Consider the following 22,182-nt stretch of genomic DNA (forward strand, 5'->3'; position numbering starts at 1 on the left):
TTGGCAGCTTTGCCTGGCCAGCTGGAGCCAGAGTGAGCATGGGCTGGAGGTTCTGGGGCATTTCATGTCGAGGCTGCCCCGGTGGGATGGCTGGACCTGGACTGTACTTGGGCTGGGGTCACCTTGGCATGATGGCTGGAGCTGGAGCAAGGGTAGGATGGAGGGGGTCCCTGGGTGCTTCATGCCAGCACTGTCTTGGTTGGATGGCTGGAGCTAGGGTGCAGGGATGGGGTGCTACCCTGTGAGGATAGCTGGAGCTAGGGTCCTGGGGCTGTCTAGCAACCCTAGCAGACTAGCTAGAGCACCCAAATTCTGATCCCATCTGTGTTATCAAGGTGGAAGAACATAAGCAATGGTGCTTGCCAGCACCTCTGATCTGGAGAGAGTTCTGGCAGCTCCACCACTTTTTGGCAGATGCTGTAGGTTAGTAAATGAATTTCCTTCAGTTTGGGTCCAGTACCCTTTAAACCACTGTTTTGTTTGTTTTATTTTTTTTTTGTATTGTTTTGTTTTCTTTTGTTTTTGTGCCTCAGAGCAGGTGAATCTGCATTTCTCAGTGACATCCATTCCTTTTGCAGGTCACAGTATCAGGGTAGGGTTTCTGATGTTACTGTGTGTTGTCTCTCCTTTCTCTCTGTGTCCCTCTGTCCTTTGTTGAGCAGAACCTGTTCAGTCAGCTCTCAGTTCTTCAGGAGGAATCGCTCTATATCTAGGTGTGGGTTCAGTGTGTCCATGAGAATGGGAATTGAGGGTCTTCCCTATGCCACCATTTTGGGCCACCTCTAGCTTTGGCTCTTATTGTGAATATTTTTGCAAACTTCTTTTCTATAAATTAAATTCTGAATCAAAGATTATTATAATAGTTATTGCTAATTTATCCTCAATCTGTTTACATTTCCACCTACAGTGTATTTATTTCTGTGCCTCTTTAACATCATTCACTCTGAGTGTTAAGTTTTTTAATCTTTGCCAATTTTTTAGTTTATTGTTACATTGGCATTTCTTTAATTACTAACACAAATATATTGTAAAATTTTGTTTTTCTATTGGTTTGTCTAGAAACAATAGTGTTCTATAGGGTAATATCAATTTTTCCACTACAAAGTACCATACAACTAAACATTTATATGTATACATTTTTGTTTAATATTTTTTTACAGTATTGCCTTCCAACACACCAGATGTTCGCAGGACCAAGAGAACACGATTGAAACCTTTGGAATATTGGCGAGGAGAGCGAATAGATTATCATGGAAGACCATCAGGTAAATTCCAATTTACACTTTAATATCTGACAATAAAAAATAATGAGGATAGCCACAGTTTATTTATATATATTACGTTTCAAGCACTATCTTAATATTTACTCAGATTATCTCATTTTATCATCATCCTTCAAAAATGAGTCAAGAATAGATTCAAGTACAAATTTGTCTGATTACTATAGAGATGCTTTTCTTTTTCTCTGTTTGGTAGCAGTTTGAGGTGAGTGTGTGGCTTTATAGAGTTTTATTATTCCATACTATTAAACAAGGTTTTTAAATGCATAAAATGAGTCACTAGATCAGAATATGAGAAAATTATGACTGGCAGATACTAAGTATTTCCCTTTACTGTTCTCATCCCACTTTCTCATCATATTTCTCTACATAATGTAGAGAGTGGGCAAGGAAGTACAATGAGTGTTCTCTAAAAGTTATTTCCTTTCTGTGATGGGTAAATGTAAGTCAGTGAGCTAAGCTTGCATGTGGATTATTATATATATTTCATTGCTGGCCTTTGTGTTCTTTGTTTTTTATTTGTTTATTTTAAATATAGTTTATTGTCAAATTGGCTAACATATAGTATGTACAGTGTGCTCTTGCTTTTTGGGGTAGGTTTCTTTTCTGTGGTTCATCACTTACATACAACATCCAGTGCTAATCCCAACAAGTGCCCTCCTTGATGTCCATCATCCATTTTACCCTCTCCCTCACTCTCCCATCAACCCTCAGATTGTTCTCTGTATTTAAGACTCTCTTAAAGTTTGTCTCCTTAGTCTCTGTTTGTAACTATGTTTTTTCCCCTTCCCTTTCCCCATGGTCTCCTGTTAAGTTTCTCAAGTTCCACATATGAGTAGAAAACATATAATATCTTTCTCTGACTGATTTACTTCACTTAGCATAACCTTCCAGTTCCATCCATGTTGCTGCAAATGGCATAATTTCATTCTTTCTCATTGCTAAGTAGTATTCCATTGTATATATAAACCACATCTTCTTTATCCATTCATCAGTTGATGGACATTTAGGCTGTTTCCATAATTTGCCTTTGTTGAAAGTGTTGCTATAAACAATGGGTTACAAGTGCCCCTATGCATCAGCACTCCTATCCTTTGGGTAAATTCCTAGTAGTGCTATTGCTGGGTCGTAGAGTAATTCTGTTTTTAATTTTTTGAGGAACCTCCACACTGTTTTCCAGAGGGACTGTACCAGTTTGCATTCCCACCAACAGTGCAAGAGGGTTCCCATTTCTCCATATCCCGCCAGCATCTGTTGTTTCCTGAGTTGTTCATTTTAGCCACTCTAACCGGTGTGAGGTGGTATCTCTATGGTTTTAATTTGTATTTCCCTGATGATGAATGATGTTGAGCATCTTTTCATGTGTCTGTTAGCCATCTGGATATCTTCTTCGGAAAAGTGTGTATTCATGTATTCTGCCTATTTCTTCACTGGATTATTTGCTTTTCATGTGTTGAGTTTGTAAGTTCTTTATAGATTTTGGATACTGACTCTTTCTCCAATATGTCATTTGCAAATATCTTTTCCCATTTCATCAGTTGCCTTTTAGTTTTGTTGATTATTTCCTTTGCAGTGCAGAAACTTTTTATCTTGTTGTGGTCCCAGTAGTTCATTTTGCTTTTAATTCCCTTACCTTTGGAGATGTGTTGAGCAAGAAACTGCTGTGGCTGAGGTCAAAAGAGGTTGTTGCTTGCTTTCTCCTCTAGGGTTTTGGTGGTTTCCTGTCTCACATTTAGGTCTTTCATCCATTTTGAGTTTATTTTTGTGTATGGTGTAAGAAAGTGGTCTAGTTTGATTCTTCTGCATGTTGCTGTCCAGTTCTCCCAGCACCATTTGTTAAAGAGACTGTCTTTTTTCCATTGGATATTCTTTCCTGCTTTGTCAAAGATTAGTTGGCCATACATTTGTGGGTCTAATTCTGGGTTTTTATTCTATTCCATTGGTCTGTGTGTGTGTTTTTGTGTCAATACCATGCTGTCTTGATGATTACAGCTTTGTAGTAGAGACTAAAGTCTGGAATTGTGATGCTTTGGTTTTCTTTTTCAATATTATTTTGGCTCTTTGGGATCTTTTGTAGTTCCAGACAAATTTTAGGATTGTTTGTTCTAGCTTTGAGAAGAATGCCGGTACAATTTTGATTGGGATTGCATTGAATGTGTAGATAGCTTTGGGTAGATAGACTTTTTAAAAAAAAAATTTTTTTTTTAAAGTTTTATTTATTTTTGAGACAGAGAGAAATGGAGCATGAGCAGGGGAGGGTCAGAGAGAGAGGGAGACACAGAATCCGAAACAGGCTCCAGGCTCTGAGCTGTCAGCCCAGAGCCTGATGCAGGGTTCGAACTCACGCACTGCAAGATCATGACCTGAGCCGAAGTTGGACGCCCAACCGACTGAGCCACCCAGGCGCCCCTAGGATAGACATTTTAACAATATTTGTTCTTCTAATCAATCCATGAGCATGGAATGTTTTTCCATTTCTTTGTGTTCTCTTCAATTCCCTTTATAAATTTTCTATAGTTTTCAACATACAGATCTTTTACATCTTTGGATAGGTTTATTCCTAGGTATTTTATGGTTCTTGGTACAATTATAAATGGGATCATTTCTTGATTTCTCTTTCTGATATTTTATTATTGGTGTATAGAAATGCAACTGATTTATGTACATTGATGTTATATCCTGCGACTTTGCTGAATTTATGTATCAGTTCTAGTAGCCTTTTGGTGAAGTCTTGCGGGTTTTCCATGCAGAGTATCATGTTGTCTGGGAAAAGTGAAAGTTTGACTTCTTTGCCAGTTTTGATGCCTTTTATTTCATTTTGTTGTCTGATTGCTGATGCTAAGACTTCCAACATGATGTTAAACAAGAGTGGTGGGAGTGGACATCCCTGTCATGTTCTTGATTTCAGGGGGAAAGCTCTCAGTTTTTTTCCATCGAGGATGATGTTAGCTGTGGTGGGCTTTTCATATATGACTTTTACGATGCTTAGGTATGTTCCTTCTATCCCAACGTTCTTGAGGGTTTTTATTAAAAAAGATGCTGAATTTTGTGAGATGCTTTTTCTGCGTCGATTGACAGGATCATATGGCTCTTATCCTTTATTTTATTAATGTGATGTATCACATTGATTGATTTGCGAATATTGAACCAGCCCTGCAGTCCAGGAATGAATCCCACTTGATCATGGTGAATGATTCTTTTTATGAGCTGTTGAATTTGATTTACTAATATCTTGTTGAGAATTTTTGCATTCATGTTCATCAGGGATATTGGCCTGTAACTCCTTTTTTGTGGGGTCTCTGTCTGGTTTGGGAATCAAGGTAATGCTGGCTTCATAGAATGAGTTCAGAAGCTTTCCTTCCTTTTCTATTTTTTGGAACAGCTTGAGAAGGATAGGTATTAACTGTGCTCTAAAAGTCTCATAGATCCCCAGGGAAGTCTTCTGGTCCTGGACTCTTATTTGTTGGGAGATTTTTGATAACTGATTCAATTTCTTTGCTGATTATGGGTCTGTTCAAGTTTTCTATTTCTTCCTGTTCGAGTTTTAGAAGTGTGTGGGTGCTTAGGAATTTGTCCATTTCTTCCAGGTTGTCCAGTTTGTTGGCATATAATTTTTCTTAGTATTTCCTGATAATTGCTTATATTTCTGTGAGATTGGTTGTGGTAAGTCGATTTTCATTTGTGATTTTATCTATTTGGATCCTCTCTCTTTTCTTTTTGAGAAGTCTGGCTAGGGATTTATCAATTTTGTTTATTTTTTCAAAAAACCAACTCTTGGTTTCATTGATCTGCTCTACAGTTTTTTTTAGATTCCATATTGTTTATTTCTGCTCTGATCTTTATTATTTCTCTTCTTCTGCTGGGTTTGAGGTGTCTTTGCTACTCTGCTTCTATTTCCTTTTGGTGTGCTGTTAGATTTTGTATTTGGGATTTTTCTTGTTTCTTGAGATAGGCCTGGATTGCAATGTATTTTCCTCTCAGGACTGCCTTCGCTGCGTCCCAAGGCGTTTGGATTGTTGTATTTTCATTTTCGTTTGTTTCCATATATTTTTCAATTTCTTCTCTAATTGCCTGGTTGACCCATTCATTCTTTAGTAGGGTGGTCTTTAACCTCCATGCTTTTGGAGGTTTTCCAGACTTTTTCCTGTGGTTGATTTCAAGTTTCATAGCATTGTGGTCTGAAAGTGTGCATGGTGTGATTTCAATTCTTGTATACTTATGAAGGGCTGTTTTGTGACCCAGTATGTGATCTATCTTGGAGAATGTTCCACGTACACTCAAGAAGAAAGTATATTCTGTTGCTTTGGGATGCAGAGTTCTAAATATATCTGTCAAGTCCATCTGATCCAATGTATCATTCAGGGCCCTTGTTTCTTTATTGACCGTGTGTCTAGATGATCTATCCAATGTTGTAAGTGGAGTATTAAAGTCCCCTGCAATTACCACATTCTTATCAATAAGGTTGCTTATGTTTGTGATTAATTGTTTTATATATTTGGAGGCTCCCATATTCAGCGCATAGATATTTATAATTGTTAGCTCTTCCTGCTGGATAGACCCTGTGATTATTATATAATGCCCTTCTTCATCTCTTGTTACAGCCTTTAAAGTCTAGTTTGTCTGATATAAGTATGGCTACTCCAGCTTTCTTTTGACTTCCAGTAGCATGGTAGATAGTTCTCCATCCCCTCACTTTCAATCTGAAGGTGTCCTCAGGTCTAAAATGAGTCTCTTGTAGACAGCAAATATATGGGTCTTATGTTTTTATCCATTCTGATACCCTGTGTCTTTTGGTTGGAGCATTGAATCCATTTACATTCAGTGTTATTATTGAAAGATATGGGTTTAGAGTCATTGTGATGTCTGTAGGTTTCATGCTTCTAGTGATGTCTCTGGTACTTTGTGGTCCTTGCAACATTTCACTCACAGAATCCCCCTTAGGATCTCTTGTAGGCCTGGTTTAGTGGTGATGAATTCCTTTAGTTTTTGTTTGTTTGGGAAGACCTTTATCTCTCCTTCTATTATTCTGACAGACTTGCTGGATAAAGGATTCTCGGCTGCAATATTTTTTCTGTTCGTCACATTGAAGATTTCCTGCCATTCCTTTCTGGCCTGCCAAGTTTCAGTAGATAGGTCTGCCACTAGTCTTATGGGTCTCCCTTTGTAAGTTACATCCTGTTTATCCCTAGCTGCTTTCAGAATTTTCTCTTTATCCCTGTATTTTGCCAGTTTCACTATGGTATGTCATGCAGAAGATTGATTCAAGTCACGTCTGAAGGGAGTTCTCTGTGCCTCCTGGATTTCAATGCCTTTTTCCTTCCCCTGATCAGGGAAGTTCTCAGCTATGATTTGTTCAAGTACACCTTCAGCCCCTTTCTCTCTCTTCTTCTTCTGGAATTCCTATGATATGGATGTTGTTCCATTTGATTGCATCACTTAGTTCTCTAATTCTCCCCTCACACTCCTGAATTTTTTTATCTCTCTTTTTCTCAGCTTCCTCTTTTTCCATCGTTTTATCTACTACTTCACCTATTCTCTCCTCTGCCTCTTCAATCCGAGCTGTGGTCGCCTCCATTTTATTTTGCACCTCATTTATAGCATTTTTTAGCTCCTCATGACTATTTCTTAGTCCCTTGATCTCTGTAGCAATAGATTCTCTGCTGTCCTTTATGCTTTTTTCAAGCCCAGCAATTAATTTTATGACTATTATTCTAAATTCTTTTCTGTTGTATTGCTTAAATGGTTTCTGATCATTTTGTTAGCTGTTGCTACTTCCTGGAGTTTCTTTTGAGGAAAAGTCTTCTGTTTCGTCATTTTGGGTATTCCCTTGGGTGGCTCTAAACTGCAGAGCACTTCCCCTGTACTGTCCAGGTAACTTGTGTTGGTGCGTGGGGCCGCAGTCAGACCTGATGTCTGCCCCAGCGCACTGCTGGGGCCACAATCAGACTGGTGTGTACCTTATTTTCTCCTCTCCCAGGTGTAGGACTCACTGTGGAGTGGTGTAGCCCCTGTCTGGGCTACTTGCATGTGCCAGGCTTGTGGTGCTGCTTCGACGGGATCTGGTCTATTAGCCGGGGTGGATCCACAAGATGCACAGTGGTGGGAGGGGCAGGCTTAGCTCCCTTTGCCATCAGTGGTCCCCTGCAGGAGGGGCCCTGTAGCACCAGGAGGGAGGCAAACCCGTGGGAAGAATGGATCCACAGAAGCACAGCATTGGGTGTTTGCACGGTGCAAGCAAGTTCGGTGAGGGGAACTGGTTCCCTTTGGGATTTCGGCTGGGGGATGGGAGAGGGATGTTCCCTGCCGAACTGAGCTCTGTCTTCCAGGGCTCAACACCTCTCCCTCCCGGTGTCCTGTTATCCTCCTGCTCTCTGAGCAGAGCTGTTGGCTTATAACATTCCAGATGTTAAGTCCCGCTGGCTGTCAGAACTCACACAGTCCGGCCCCTCCACTTTTGCAAGCCAGACTTCAGGGGCTCTGCCTTGGCAGGCAGGCTGCCCCTCCACCGCCCCAGCTCCTTCCCACCAGTCCGTGTAGCGCACATCGCCTCTCTGCTCTTCCATGGGCCACTTGTCTACTCTTGGCCCTGGAGAGTCTGTTCTGCTAGTCTTCTGGCAGTTTTCTGGGTTATTTAGGCAGATGTGGGTGGAATCTAAGCGCTCAGGACGTGGTGAGCCCAGTGTCCTCCTACGCCACCATCTTCTAGAGTCAACTCCAGCTTCATCTTTTTCTATAATTTTATCTTCTATTTTACTTATTCTCCCTTCTGCCTTTTTAATCCTGTCACCGCCTCTATTTTATTTTGCACCTCATTTACAGCATTTTTTAATTCATGACTATTTTTTAGTTACTTGATCTATGCAGCAGTAGATTCTCTGCTGTCTTCTATGCTTTTTTCAAGACCAGCGATTAATCTTATGACTTATTCTAAATTCTTGTTCAGTTATATTGTTTATATCTGTTTTTTTTTTTAATTTTTTTTTTTTCAACGTTTATTTATTTTTGGGACAGAGAGAGACAGAGCATGAACGGGGGAGGGGCAGAGAGAGGGAGACACAGAATCGGAAACAGGCTCCAGGCTCTGAGCCATCAGCCCAGAGCCCGACGCGGGGCTCGAACTCACGGACCGCGAGATCGTGACCTGGCTGAAGTCGGACGCTTAACCGACTGCTCCACCCAGGCGCCCCTGTTTATATCTGTTTTGATCAATTCCTTAGCTATTGCTACTTCCTGGAATTTCTTTTGAGGAAAATTCTTCCGTTTTGTCATTTTGGCTAGTTTTCTGTACCTTATGTGTTTTAAAAGCTTGTTATGTGTCCTGAACCTGTGAGCACTACTATATTAAAGAGGGGTCATACACTGTCCAGGGCCTGGCCCTTCAGGAGGTGTTTTTTGGAGTGTGTTACTTGCTCTCTGTTGTTGTGACTCTGATTGCTTTATCTCCCTACTTTTAGTGTTGTTTTGGACCCTGTACCAGGTGCTTTGATTTGTTTGTTAAAGTAGCTCTATGGCCCACCAGGTTGTCCGGGCCCCTGGAGAAATCTCTGTCACTCTGCAGCCTGGACTCTTGGAGTTCAAAGTCCTTTGGCCTCAACACTGCTGTGTTTGAGGGATGAGGGAACTTTGGGTCTCCCTACTTCTCTGCCATGTTGAACCTCTCCTCTTTGTTTGTTTTTTAACCTTCCATTGATGAATGTTGATTTCAAGCAACAGAGATCATTCTCCCATCTTCCATCAGCTCATCTGTATTTAGGGTACTAGAAACATAAGTGGGGTTGGTTGGTATTTGTGTTATTTGAGTTACTAGCTATAAAATGGAATAGTAGTATATCCTCTGGTAGTCTGAAAGGAAATAACGCTATATTTAAATGTTTTTTAATATTTTTACTTTCCCAGGTATGATACTTTATTACCTTTTTTTGTTGTTAACTTCCAGGAGGATTTGTGATTGGTGGAATACTGTCCCCAGACACAGTATCATCTAAAAGGAAGGCAAAAGGAAACATTGGAAAAGTCAACAAATTAGTTAATAGGAAAAGGATCTGTCTTGATAATGATGAAAGAAGTATGAACTTATTCCTGAAAGTAACTTTTGGATTTTATTTTAAATAATAGTATGCTGGTGGGGCAACTGGGTGGCTCAGTTAGTTCAGTCTCTGACTCTTGATTTTGCTCAGGTCATGATCTCAAGGCTGACAATGCAGAATCTGCTTGGGATTCTTTCTCTTGCTCTCTCTGCCACTTGCCTGCTTGTGCTGTCTCTCAAAATAAATAAATAAACATTAAAAATAAGTAGTGCTCTGAGAAGTAGCTCTTTATAAATTTTGAAATTTATTTCTAAAACCTTTAGATATAATACTTTAGGGTGAATTCACTTTTTTTCTTCTCTCTTTTCTATTAAGTTTTTTATTTAATTCCAGTATAGTTAACATATAGTATTATATTAGTTTCACGTGTACAATATAGTGATTCAGCAATTCTATACATCATTATTCAGTGCTCATTATAAGTGTACTCTTAATCCCCTTCACATATTTCACCCAGCCCCTCTCCCACCTCCCCTCTGATATGCTTCATTTTAAATGAGTACCCTCCGTTAAAGTTTTTTTTTTTAACGACATTTTTTACTTGAAGCATACTTCAGAATACATGGTTCTAAAAGATGTATTTAAAATAGAATACACATTTTCTTCAAGTACACACAGAAGAATCCCCTATTAAAATCACATAAAAAGAAATATGACGAATATTGCAAATTTAAGAAGACTGAAATCATATCAAGTATATTTTCCAACCATAGTGGTATAAAACTGAAGATTAACAATAAAATAAAGCTAGAGAATCTACAGTGTAAATATTAAATATTTAATACATAGATATTAACACACTACTCCACAAGATTGGGCCAGATAAGAAATCAATGCAAAACTTGTCATTACTTTCAATGTTAATTGTTTAATCTGGTCTCTATTTTATTTACTTCTGATATTTATTTTATTTTTAATTTTTGTTTTTTTCCTTCCTTTACTAAATTTCAGCTAAGTCTTTTCTTTTACTGGTTCCTTGTGGTGTAATGTGAAGTTGTTTATTTGAAATTTTCTTAATACAAGCATTTATAACCATAAATTTCATTCTTAACATCTGCTTTTGCTGCACTCTATGAGTTTTGGAATATTGTATTTATTTTATTTTATTTGATTTGATTTCATTTCATTTCATTTCTTTCCTTTCCTTTCCTTTCCTCCCCTCCCCTACCCTTTCCTTTCTCTACACTCAATGTGGGGTTTGAACCCACAACCCTGAGATCAAGAGTCACACAATGCCCCATGTTTTTCTTTTATTTTGAATTTACTTTTTACCGTCCACTTTTGACAAGATTTTGGAAATACGCTGATTTTGTTCTTTAAAAAAATCATTAAGGGGCGCCTGGGTGGCGCAGTCGGTTAAGCGTCCGACTTCAGCCAGGTCACGATCTCGCAGTCCGGGAGTTCGAGCCCCGCGTCAGGCTCTGGGCTGATGGCTCAGAGCCTGGAGCCTGTTTCCGATTCTGTGTCTCCCTCTCTCTCTGCCCCTCCCCCGTTCATGCTCTGTCTCTCTCTGTCCCAAAAATAAATAAACATTGAAAAAAAAATTAAAAAAAAAAAAAAATCATTAATGGCATAATATAAAGCATTTCCTCATGAGTAAATTGCTTTTCACTGAAACTGCCCTTTCCTGTGCTCAAACTATGATTAAAATAGATATTTTAGGGGTGTCTGGGTGGCTCAGTCAGTAAGCATCTGACTCTTGAACTCAGGTCTTAATCTCAGGGTCATGAGTTCAACTCTGTTGTAGCCTACTTCAATACAAATAAAATGAAATAGATATTTCAATAAATTTTTTTCTGAAGTGTATTACATACTTCAGCTCTCTTAAAGGATGATATTCAGTATGCCATATAACTTCTTGATGACGCAAGAGTATCAAGAGTTGTCACATCAAGCTTACAAAAATAAATTTAGTATGTTTGCTTCCATACTAAATCATTGTGGTTTTTGAATTTTTCTTTATCAGAGTGGTCATTTATAAATAGGAAAATTGGAAGAGAGTGTTATGCCTCTGGCAATTTTTTTTTGTGGTTGGTTTGTAGCTATATTTCATACTAGACTTATTTTTAATTGAGAAGAATTATTTAACTAGTTTCTATTTCAATGATATTTCTTTTGCAGAGAATAAATTCATGGTAAATCTGAATGTACCTTTGGGAGATCCGTTGCAGCCAACAAGGGTAAAGGACCCAGAAACAAGAGAGGTGATTCTCATGGGTAAGATTAGAGATGATACTGAAAATGCTTAATTTAACAGCTAGTAAGGGCAAACTGCTGGCTGGATGACTAGCCTATCTACTTTTTCTTTTTCTTCCCAGCTGTTTCAGAGCCAAAGTCCAGTAGGGTATCTAATTCCAATAAGCAGCCTGTGTGAAGACTACTCTGGAGGAGCATTGATACCAAACAACATCTAGAGGGCACATAACACAATGCATTTATACTCTGGGTTACAAGTGCTATCATTAGGAGTGTTGCCTCCCCGGTAGGGTACAGGTCTTCTTTGATCAAGAGGACACATGGGGACAAGGGCTTTTTATGGGTAATTGTTGCAATTTAGCTGGTAGATCCCAGGATACCCCCTTACTGTGAGACCAGACAGGGACTATGGGCAGGATTTAGACAGCCTTATGGGTCATGCATACCAAAAATAATACCTGGGATATCAGACCTTTAGGATGATGACTAGCAAGGACACTGATCTGCCACACAAATGCCAGGTTTAAGTTTAAGGTCAGCACAGGGTCCTAGAAGCCTCCTGTTGTACCTAGTAGGCATTAAAAGTACAGTGCCTGGGACACCATGATTGGTTCCAAAGGAGGGGCTGTAGTGCGAGAAGGGCAAGTAGGGGACACTCAGCTGTTTAGCAACCAGGCAGTATTTACATACAGGAAATATTTAGATGTTTTAACTGTTTTGATAGTACCAGTAAGTACTGAGGACTGTTTATCCTAAGTCAAAGGACAAATAGGTCAAGTCAGAGAGGTAGTAATGGTATTTTCACTTAAAATTTTGGCTGTGAAGTAAGTTCCATTTGACATCTTAAGTAGTACAGTTATTTTTATAATCAGATTGTTTATATGGCAACAGGTAGAAGTACAGAAAATTTTGTTTAGTGTAGTATCTTAAAACATTTGCTGTTTAGGTTCGAAAAGTAGTGAGTTTGTCAGGAGTTCATTGCTTTTTATCTGTTTCTTGCATCTATGTATTTTCTATGTCCTATAACCTGTGAGATTACTAACATTACCAAAAATCCAAGGAAACAAGCTGATAATAAAGAATATATTAACTATATATTTGGCAAGGTTTATAAGTAAAAGGGAAATTGAAGAGTGAGGTAGTTATTTTTGAGCATCTATTAGAACTCTTGCTTCACATGACAGAAATCTTGCTATTTAATAATCAGGCAAGCACAAAATCTGTTGTTATGATGATACATTTGTTAATTGTGGGCTTTGTTAACCTTTTTAAAGATATGGAATTCTACCTTGTGTCTTAGCTAATTTTGTTTTCTGAGCTATAATAGAAATAATAATAATACTGCCACTATTATCATTAATATCCAAGGCTTATCTAATGCTTATTTTGTGCCAGGCAGTGTTTTAAATACCTTATACACATTAATTCATTTGATAGTCACAACTCTAACATAGATGAACTGTTGTCGCATTTTATAGAAAAGGAAGCAGGCAGGGTGAGAAATAACTTGCCTGGTCACACAGCTTATAAGGCAGACAAAATTCTACCTCTACCATTTTATTTAGCTCGAGTAAATGAGGTTTATATCTAGAAATAACTCTTGTTGTATATATGTGTGTATATGTTCTATCATTGATCATTATTATTGCTATTGCTTTATATTTATAGTAGTGTTTTTCCCTTAGATCTTTTAAGGCCACGAGATACATATCAGTTTTTTGTTGAGCATGGTGAATTGAAGGTATATAAAACACTGGATACACCCATTTTTTCGATGGGAAAATTGATATTAGGACCACATCAAGAAAAGGGAAAACAGCATGTTGGCTCAGATATATTGGTAAGTGTATTTCTCCATATATTTATGTTTGGGTATAACTCTCACTTATTGGACTTGATGAGGCATTAAAAACACTATTTTCTCAGAAATGAAATTACTATAGTGCATGAGAATTTTTTTTATTAAGTCTTTTTAGAGTTGGTCAACCAATGGTTATTTAAAAGTACTTGTTCTGTACATAGCACTGTAACTTCAAACTTCAAAAATTCCAACGTTTCTTTACTTAAAAGAATCCTAGAATATATCTAGGTTTGCAGACAAATCAGTAAAGCCAGTGAAAATTAAGCCTAAATCTCGTTTCTCAGATCATGTAGTTTAGCAAAAATGAGGTTTTAAAAGTCTTCTTCAGAATCATGTAATTAGCAGTAGACGGAGGACTAGAAGCTAGTTACTTCAGTAAGTACTAAATAATGTATTACCGTATATGGCAGTATTACTGGCTGAAATTATAATGAGATGGCAAGGTGGGTCAGTCTCTGCCTCTGTCTCTTATTGGAGATACACACCTCTACACCACTGATGTGAGATACATATATTTGTACATTTTGGATTTGAAAATTACAGAATTTGAAAATCACCAAATTTTAAGAATAGTAATATTTTACTGACATTTAAAAAACGTTATGTCTGAGGCACATTTTTCAGTAAGTAGCGTTTCAGGAACTTGTGGTATCATGGGTTAGTAGAGTATTGTGTTCAAAACAATTATTTTTACTGACAAAATTGAAGTAAACTCAAGAAGGAAAAAAAGAAAGAACATGCAGGCCCTTGAATTTGTATTAACAAAGAAGGGCAATTTGAGACAAGGAAAGAAGTTACACATGAGAGTAAAAGAGTAATTCATTATTACATTAGTATAAGTAGAATCCAGATTTAAAATGCTTTAATTTTTTTTTAATGTATTTATTTACTTATTTTGAGAGAGAGAGCGCACGTGTGTGCTCATGAGCGGGGGAGGGCAGAGAGAGAGAGAGAGAGGGAGACAGAGAATCCCAAGCAGTCAGCACAAAGCCTGATAAAGGGCTCAAACTCACAAACTGTGACATTATGACCTGACCCGAAACCAAAAGTTGGACGTTTAACCAACTGAGCCACCTAGGTGCCCCAGATTTAAAATACTTTAAGATATACTTTAAGCCAATCTTAAAATGTTATTGAGCTTCAGGTGCTATTAAAGGAGTAAAAGTAACGCATTTAACTGAAGTAATAATTCCTGTATAATCGTTAAAGAACAATTAATTAGATAAGCATTGTGCAATACTATCATTGAAATAATAGCACTTACCCATTAAATTGTAATGCCATTATTATACAAAAGAAAATTTGAGTAGTGAATGTTTTGTAAGTATTTAACCTGGCCACTATTCAAAGGAATCCACGTTAGAAACGTGGATATTTTATATTTACTGAACTAGTAGAAATTATTGGAAAGATAATTGTATTCTTTGACCTATGAATCTCATTTCAGAATATTTTCCTAAGAACATAATTTAAAGGTTAGGGAAGCTGGACATATGTAGGTATTTATTGTAACATTGATAGTAATTGCAAAAATTAGAGACAGTTGAAATGTGCTGCAGGAAGAAATGGTTATATTTTATATTTTGACCTAATGAGATAAACCATTGTATGATACTAAGCAGTTATATAGCACTTAGATGTTCCATGTACTCTCCTAAGTATTTTTATATCAGTTTAGACATATTATTTTAAAGAATAGCCATATAAGAAGACCTTTAGGATAAATATTTAAGCAAACTTTTATAAAATAGAGAGTTCCCTATTTTACTGTGACTAGAATTTAAAAATGAAATTGAAGGAACTGTAGAAATATAACATGTTATTAGGTTATTATAGTTGATTTTTATTTCTTTGAAATATTGTCTTTAACGGTTTTTAATGAAAATGAGTTAGTTTTTTTTTTCTTGATAACAAGGAGAATAGTTTTACATTTTTTGTTTAAACATGAAGCACACTTTTTTTTTTAATTTTTTAAGTTTATTTTTATTTTTATTTTTTTAACGTTTATTTATTTTTTGAGACAGAGAGAGAGCATGAATGGGGGGAGGGTCAGAGAGAGGGAGACACAGAATCCGAAACAGGCTCCAGGCTCTGAGCTGTCAGCCCAGAGCCCGACGCAGGGCTCGAACTCATGGACCGCGAGATCATTACCTGAGCCGAAGTCGGCCGCTTAACCTACTGAGCCACCCAGGCTCCCCAAGTTTATTTATTTTTGAGAGAGGGAGAGAATGTCAAGCAGGCTCAGCACAGTCAGCTCAGAGCCCAATGCGGGGCTCGATCTTACAAGCTGTGAGATCATGACCTGAGCTGAAATTGAGAGTTGGCTAACAAACGGAGCCACCCAGGTGCCCAAAACATGAAGCGTGCTTTTCAATATATGCTTTTGAGAAACAAAAGGGACCAGATGGAGAACCAGCATAGGGCATTAACTCTTTCCTTCAGACTCAATGTTAAAGACTCTCTATGAGAGGGACATGATAGCAGTAGTAGATTCGTTAAAATCAAACCACAGAAGAATTAACAGATTAACTATAGGAGTTGGTTGTGGAGCTCTCCCAGAAGACAAGAAGAGATTAAGAAATGGAAAATATAAAAGTGAAGCGATGTGGGGAACAGAAAAAAAATAGAAGAGAGATAAAAGCACAAATGAATGAAGGGTAGAAATATTTGAAAAATTAGACAATAAATGTTCCAGAACTGAAAAACAGAAAAGTGAGAGCAACACACTTAAGGGAACCAGAGTTCCTTAGAGAAATGTCTGAATGCAGGCCTGGGGCTGAGCTTGAAATATTTTGGTCATACCTATGGGCAAACTTACCAAAGACCATTAGAATTGGGTCATAAGGTCACAGGATCCAACTTGAAGATGCTTTCATTGGACAAAGATGTGAAAGCTTGAGTATCAATAAAAATAACTTAAGTGAATTGATACACATCTGTTATATCTAAATTCATGAATTTTAAAGACAGCTACAAAAAGAAAAACTAATTCACCATTGTTGGAGAATTCTAGGAAGCTAACTCATTTTGACAACAAATATGGTAAATAAAGGGAAAGAATCAAACATTTATTCTGCCCTTTTCATATAAACCGTACTATTATGTAACCAAATAGATATGAGGCAAAATTTGTTCTCTTAGAAATATTCCAATTAATACATGAGGAAGAAGTGTTAGAATGAAATATTACCATTTTGCAACCCCTGAGAAACTGTTGGATCTATCTAGATATGGAGCATCAGTCTCTGCTAACATCTGAAAAAAAAGACAGCCAGACATTATGTGCCTCCTCATGGAAGAATACAGCAATATGTATGAAATAGTCTTGTCTCTTCCATCCTCTTAAGAAAAATTAACAACAGGGGCGCCTGGGTGGCGCAGTCGGTTAAGCGTCCGACTTCAGCCAGGTCACGATCTCGCGGTCCGTGAGTTCGAGCCCCGCGTCGGGCTCTGGGCTGATGGCTCAGAGCCTGGATTTCCGATTCTGTGTCTCCCTCTCTCTCTGCCCCTCCCCCGTTCATGCTCTGTCTCTCTCTGTCCCAAAAATAAATAAACGTTGAAAAAAAAAAAATTAAAAAAAAAAAAAATTAACAACAACAAAAATACCTGAATTTGATCAAAACTTTAAGATCCAACTACCAGTATAGGAAATAAAGAATATAGTTGACCTTTCAAATGACCCCCTCGGAGTGTAATGAGCAAAATTCAGCTGTGCAGAGGTTTTTACAACAAACTTTGCTGCTCGATTTCTTTAATAAATACATTGCAAGAAATAAAAAAGAACCAAGTAGAACCTATGTAGATCAGGGTTTCTCAACCCTGGCACTATTCACATTTTAGACCAGATAATTATTTGTTGTAGGGGCTTTCTGTGCATTGTGGGATGTTTAGAAGCATCCCTGGCCTCTACCAAATAGACTCTAGTAGTACTTCTCTAGTTGTAAGAATCAGAAATGTTCCCAAATATTGCCTGTTGTGTCCTGAAATTGAGAAATCATCCCCAAATTGAGAGCGACTATAGTGATTTAAGTGATTTAAGAGGATAAGTAAACTCTTCAAAACACATTTAAGAGACAATTGGAAATTTTAATACAGACTGGGTATGTGATATTAAATATTCATGTTTAGGTGTGATAATGCTGTTGTAGTCGTGTTTTTAAAAAAGCACCTTGAGGTGTACCTGGCTGGCTTAGTTGGCAGAGGCTGCAACTCTTAATATCAGGGTTGTGAGTTTGAGCCCTACTTTGAATGTGGGGATTACTGAAATAAAAATAAACAAGACTTTAAAAAATACATAAAATAAAAAAGCACCTTGATTTTTTAGTACACGCTGAAATATTTATAGATGGGTTTATGATGCTGGGGTATTATTGCAAAATAATATGGAATGGGGGAAGTAAAGAGACTGAACAGGGAAGGTTGTTGGTGTTAGATACTCATGGTAGTTCAACATTCTATTTTTGTGTATTTCAAAAGCCTTCTTACTAAAATGTTGACAGAAATGAGGAGTTGTGCTTAGAGAGCCAAACTGAATAGGTAAGAAAAAAAAAAAAAAAAACACCTAGAAATATATGCTTGACGTTCTGGGTAGTATGTTTGTTGCCTTTTGTTTTTTAAATTGGGACAAATTTTTTTAGATGTAATAAAAAAATTTTTTAATTAAATTATAAAAGTACCTTTGGAACCATTACAAGAGCTTTTTTCCCATTTAGGGAGTTAGTATATCATATTAAGAGCATGCATTCTGGAATCAAAGTGCCTGAGTTCAAACTCAGCTCTGCCATTTACATTGTGAACTTGGAAAATTACACCCCTCTGTTGCCTCTATTTCTTCATTTGTATAAAGCTATTAAAATAGTACCTGTCTTACTGGTAAGTACATACATTAAATGAATATAAATTAAGTGCTCAGAACAGTGGCTGGCAAGGAGTAAGTGCTAAATAAGTGCTAGCTGCTGTTTTTCTGGTATTTTAGGCTCATTTTACAAAGAGTTAAGAAAAAAAAGGAGGAAGAAGAGGAGGAATAATTCTCAGAATGTTTTTCATTGCTAAATCTCAAAATCTGAATCTCAGTGTTTGAAGGCTTTATGTTGTTTTAGTTGACAAAAAACAGATCATTGCCAGGATGCTACGTACACATAAATATAAAAATTGCCATGTTTGAATATGGAAGCCTGTACGACTGAGAGTTGGTTTTATCCTTTTACTTTCTTAATGTTGATACTTATTTAAATGTATCATTTGTTTGGTTTGTTTTGCTCTCTCTTTGGTTTGTCAGTTTGAATTACACGTCCCGAGCATGTAACCTTCAACGAGGTGTATATAAAACCTAGCTGTTTTTCTAGTATACTAAAGTGATCTTATTTACAGTGGTTCTGAATTTTCATAAGCTGGTAAAAAATAAGAACAAAAGAAATTTCTTCCCATGTTAATTTTCTATTGCTGTTTTAACAAATTAGTATAGTTCCAGTGGCTTAAAACAACACCCATTTATTATCTCATAGTTATATAGGTTAGAATTCTTCTATTTTTAAATGTTTATTTATTTTGAGAGAGAGAACAGGGGAGAAAATCCTAAGCAGGCTCTGTGCTGACAGTGCAGAGCCAGACATGGGGCTCAAACCCACAAACTGTGAGACCATAATCTGAGCCAAGATTAAGAGTCGGAAGCTCAACCAACTGAGCCACCTGGGCGCCCCTATAGGTTAGAATTTTGGTGAGCTTGGCTGAGTATTCCGTTTAGAGTATCACAAGGCTGGAATTAAGATGTTGGGAGCCCTGTATTCTTTTCTGGAGGCTCTTAGGATGAATTTGCTTTCAGGTTCGTTCAGGTTGTTGGCAGAAATCAGTTCCACATGGTTGTAGGACTGAGGCTCCCATTTCCTTGCTGGCTCTTGATCAGAATGTCATTCTTAGCTTCTAGAAGTAGCTTCTATTTCTTGGCTCATGGCCCTCTTATCTTCAGTGCCAGCAGTCTGTGTCTTTAACATGCTTTGAATTTCTCTGCCTTTTCCTCTCCTTCATCTCTCTTCTGCTTCCAGCAGAAGTAGTTCTCCACTTTTAAGAGGTTTGTGTGATTAGAATGGGCCCAACTAGATAATCCAGGCTTATTTATCTCCCCATCTCAAGGTCCCTTTTGCCATGTAACAAAACAAGTTCTGAAGATGAGAGTGTGGACATCTTTGGAGGGCCATTTTTCTGCTTATTCTTAAAGGAAATGTTTCCTTTAAGTTTCATTACAGTGAGTGAGTTGTGGTGGTTCAATTTGAAATGAAATTTTAATTTTTAATTTTACAGGTTTTTTATGTTAACTTTGGTGACCTTTTATGTACCTTACATGAAACACCTTATATAATAACAACTGGGGATTCATTCTATGTTCCTTCAGGTAAGAATAATTAAATACATTTTCTTTCATATAGTTAAATATTTATATAGTTGCTCATGAGCACCATGCAAATGGAAGCCACAGTGGTCAAAATGAAACTGTTGTGTGACTGATGCCAAAGAAGTTTGATACATATTTTAATTTTATCATTAGGTAAGTATGTTAGTATTTGGTTACCTGAAAATTGAACAGGAGTTGTTTGTTACTAAAGGTAAAAATATTTAGTTAGAAGATATGTTGTGTCCAATGTAGGAGGAAAATTATTTCTCTTGTATTATCTATAAGACATTATGTAGTCAAACAATTTTTAGTAGGTTATTTTAAGCATACAGAATAGTGTGTTTCATTAGCTGTTGAAGAGCACAAGCCTTTGGAAAGAGGACTTTTAATTTGTTCTTTTGTTTATTCATCATTCAATGAAGGTGACTGAAAGTCTCTCAAACATTGCTCTTAAGAATGGGATACATAAGTGAACCAAATAGGGAAAAATCCCTGTCCTCATGGAGCTTACGTTCTAATGAAAGGAGACAGTAATAGTAGCAGTGTTTATACAGTCTTTAGTATGTACCAGCACTGTTGTGAACACTTTATTTATTATAACTCAGTTAATCCTAATATGTATCAACTTCTAATATATAGAAAGTCACAGTGTGTTACAGTATTGTACTCACTGCTATAAACCTACCTTATATGTGTGGCTATTCTGTATTTTACTTCTGTTGTTATTTATAATTAAGAGAAGCATTTGCTCTTTTTAAACTTTGAGATTCTGTTTTACCTTTTATAATTACTTTTATATGCATATATCTGGTTTAGGGGAATCTACAGCAGTTTCAATGAACTAATAACAGTTGAATTCAGAGAAAAATTTCCTCTTCCTTCACCCTTGTTTGATTCATCTTTGCATTTAGAATGATCAGAATGATGTAAAATTTTCACTTTTTCAAACCTTATCTGGATTACAGGTGATGGTTAACTCTTGGATTTTTTTAGTTCATGGAATTAAATAAGACTTACTTTAGATGAATTTATCTTCAAAAAAAAATTGGTAGTATATACTTTTTAACTGCCTTAGTGATAGCTAAACATTTAATCAAAAGGAAATGATTTCTGTGGAAATAACTGTTTTTTTTTCTTACTGCTTTACTTCTAGGTAATTATTACAACATCAAAAATCTCCTGAATGAGGAAAGTATTCTTCTTTTTACTCAGATAAAAAGATGAAAGATGAAGCAAAGTTTAAATATGTGTGTGTGTGTGTGTGTGTGTGTACACACATATACACATATATGTATAAAACAGTTTGTGCAGTTGAGACATTTATCTTTGTAATTATTTGTGATGTTTTAAAATAAAAGTTTTATTCAATTTTGTGTTCTTTTATTTGATAAACATTTCAAACTCCCATGTGTCTTCAACTTTTTCCACAAATGTACCCCATAGGCCTGTATTGATACCCACACTCATAGTATTTTAATAACATGAAAAGAATACCAAAATCACTGCTCTCATGGTGAAATATAGGACATACCTATTTTAGAAGATATTTGATTAATATATTCATTCATTTAAAAATCTTTTCCAAATGTTAGTGTTAAGTAACGAATCCAGTAATAGGAACTGTGGATATATATCACTAGTACATCTGAATTACTTTCCTAAGGCTTTGTAAGAAAATAGTACAAACTGGTGGCTTAAAAACAAAAATGTATTTCCTCAATTCTGTAGGCTAGAAATCTGAAATCAGAATGTTGGCAGGGCCATGTTCTCTCTGAATTCTGTAGGTTTCACAATAATGTTTCTGCTTAGAATTCCTCTTTCTATTAAAAGGATAGTCAGGGGGTGCCTGGATGGCTAAGTTGGGTAAGAGTCTGACTTCAGCTCAGGTCATGATCTCACAGTTCATGAATTCGAGCTCTGTGTCCAGCTCTGCAGAGCAAGCAACCTGCTTTGGATTCCATGTCCCTCCCCCACTTTCTCTCTCTCTCTCTCTCTCATAAATATTAAAAAAATCATTAAAAAAGTACAAGTGTGAAAGATTATTTAAAAAATAACTCAGGCTTTCTTCTTACCAGATGCACTGAAAATATGTAGGAAACTAAAGAGATTTAGGGGATAAAATGGTTAAGTGTCAAAAACAAATTGCTAGCAGTATTTCTGTAGTCATTTTAAGTATTCTCCTATTAACCTGAAAATCTGAGTTTCATTTGTCATCATTATAATTGAACAGTATGTTTTAAATGTTGCTCTTATTTTGAAAGATCAATGCAAATGTATTACTTTTTCATTTGAAGCTGGTAGGGCATTGTCTATGAACTTCTCAGTGTCTCCATACAAAGTTGCAGAGTTTAGTAAATGAATAAACTTTTT

The 22,182-nt window shown here is 36.8% G+C and overlaps 1 protein-coding gene across 6 annotated transcripts in view; it reads left to right on the forward strand.

Moving 5' to 3' along the window:
* Positions 1 to 21,180, forward strand: part of CENPC (centromere protein C) — an 82,092-nt gene extending 60,912 nt beyond the window's left edge. For 2 of the 6 annotated variants that reach the window (XM_045473876.1, XM_045473877.1), the window contains 6 exons: positions 1,161 to 1,265; positions 9,217 to 9,345; positions 11,489 to 11,584; positions 13,249 to 13,403; positions 19,722 to 19,812; positions 20,966 to 21,180. In XM_045473876.1, the coding sequence (XP_045329832.1) occupies positions 1,161 to 1,265; positions 9,217 to 9,345; positions 11,489 to 11,584; positions 13,249 to 13,403; positions 19,722 to 19,812; positions 20,966 to 21,036 (647 nt within the window). In that variant the 3' untranslated portion in view covers positions 21,037 to 21,180. Of the gene's footprint in view, positions 1 to 1,160; positions 1,266 to 9,216; positions 9,366 to 11,488; positions 11,585 to 11,685; positions 13,180 to 13,248; positions 13,404 to 19,721; positions 19,813 to 20,965 lie in introns of those variants that run through there. The other 4 variants (XM_045473878.1, XR_006711427.1, XR_006711428.1 and 1 more) reach the window with 4 other exon arrangements.
* Positions 21,181 to 22,182: the final 1,002 nt, after the last annotated feature.

The sequence above is a fragment of the Leopardus geoffroyi genome, chromosome B1, assembly GCF_018350155.1.
Source record: "Leopardus geoffroyi isolate Oge1 chromosome B1, O.geoffroyi_Oge1_pat1.0, whole genome shotgun sequence".
In the NCBI taxonomy this organism is placed as follows: Eukaryota; Metazoa; Chordata; class Mammalia; order Carnivora; family Felidae; genus Leopardus; species Leopardus geoffroyi.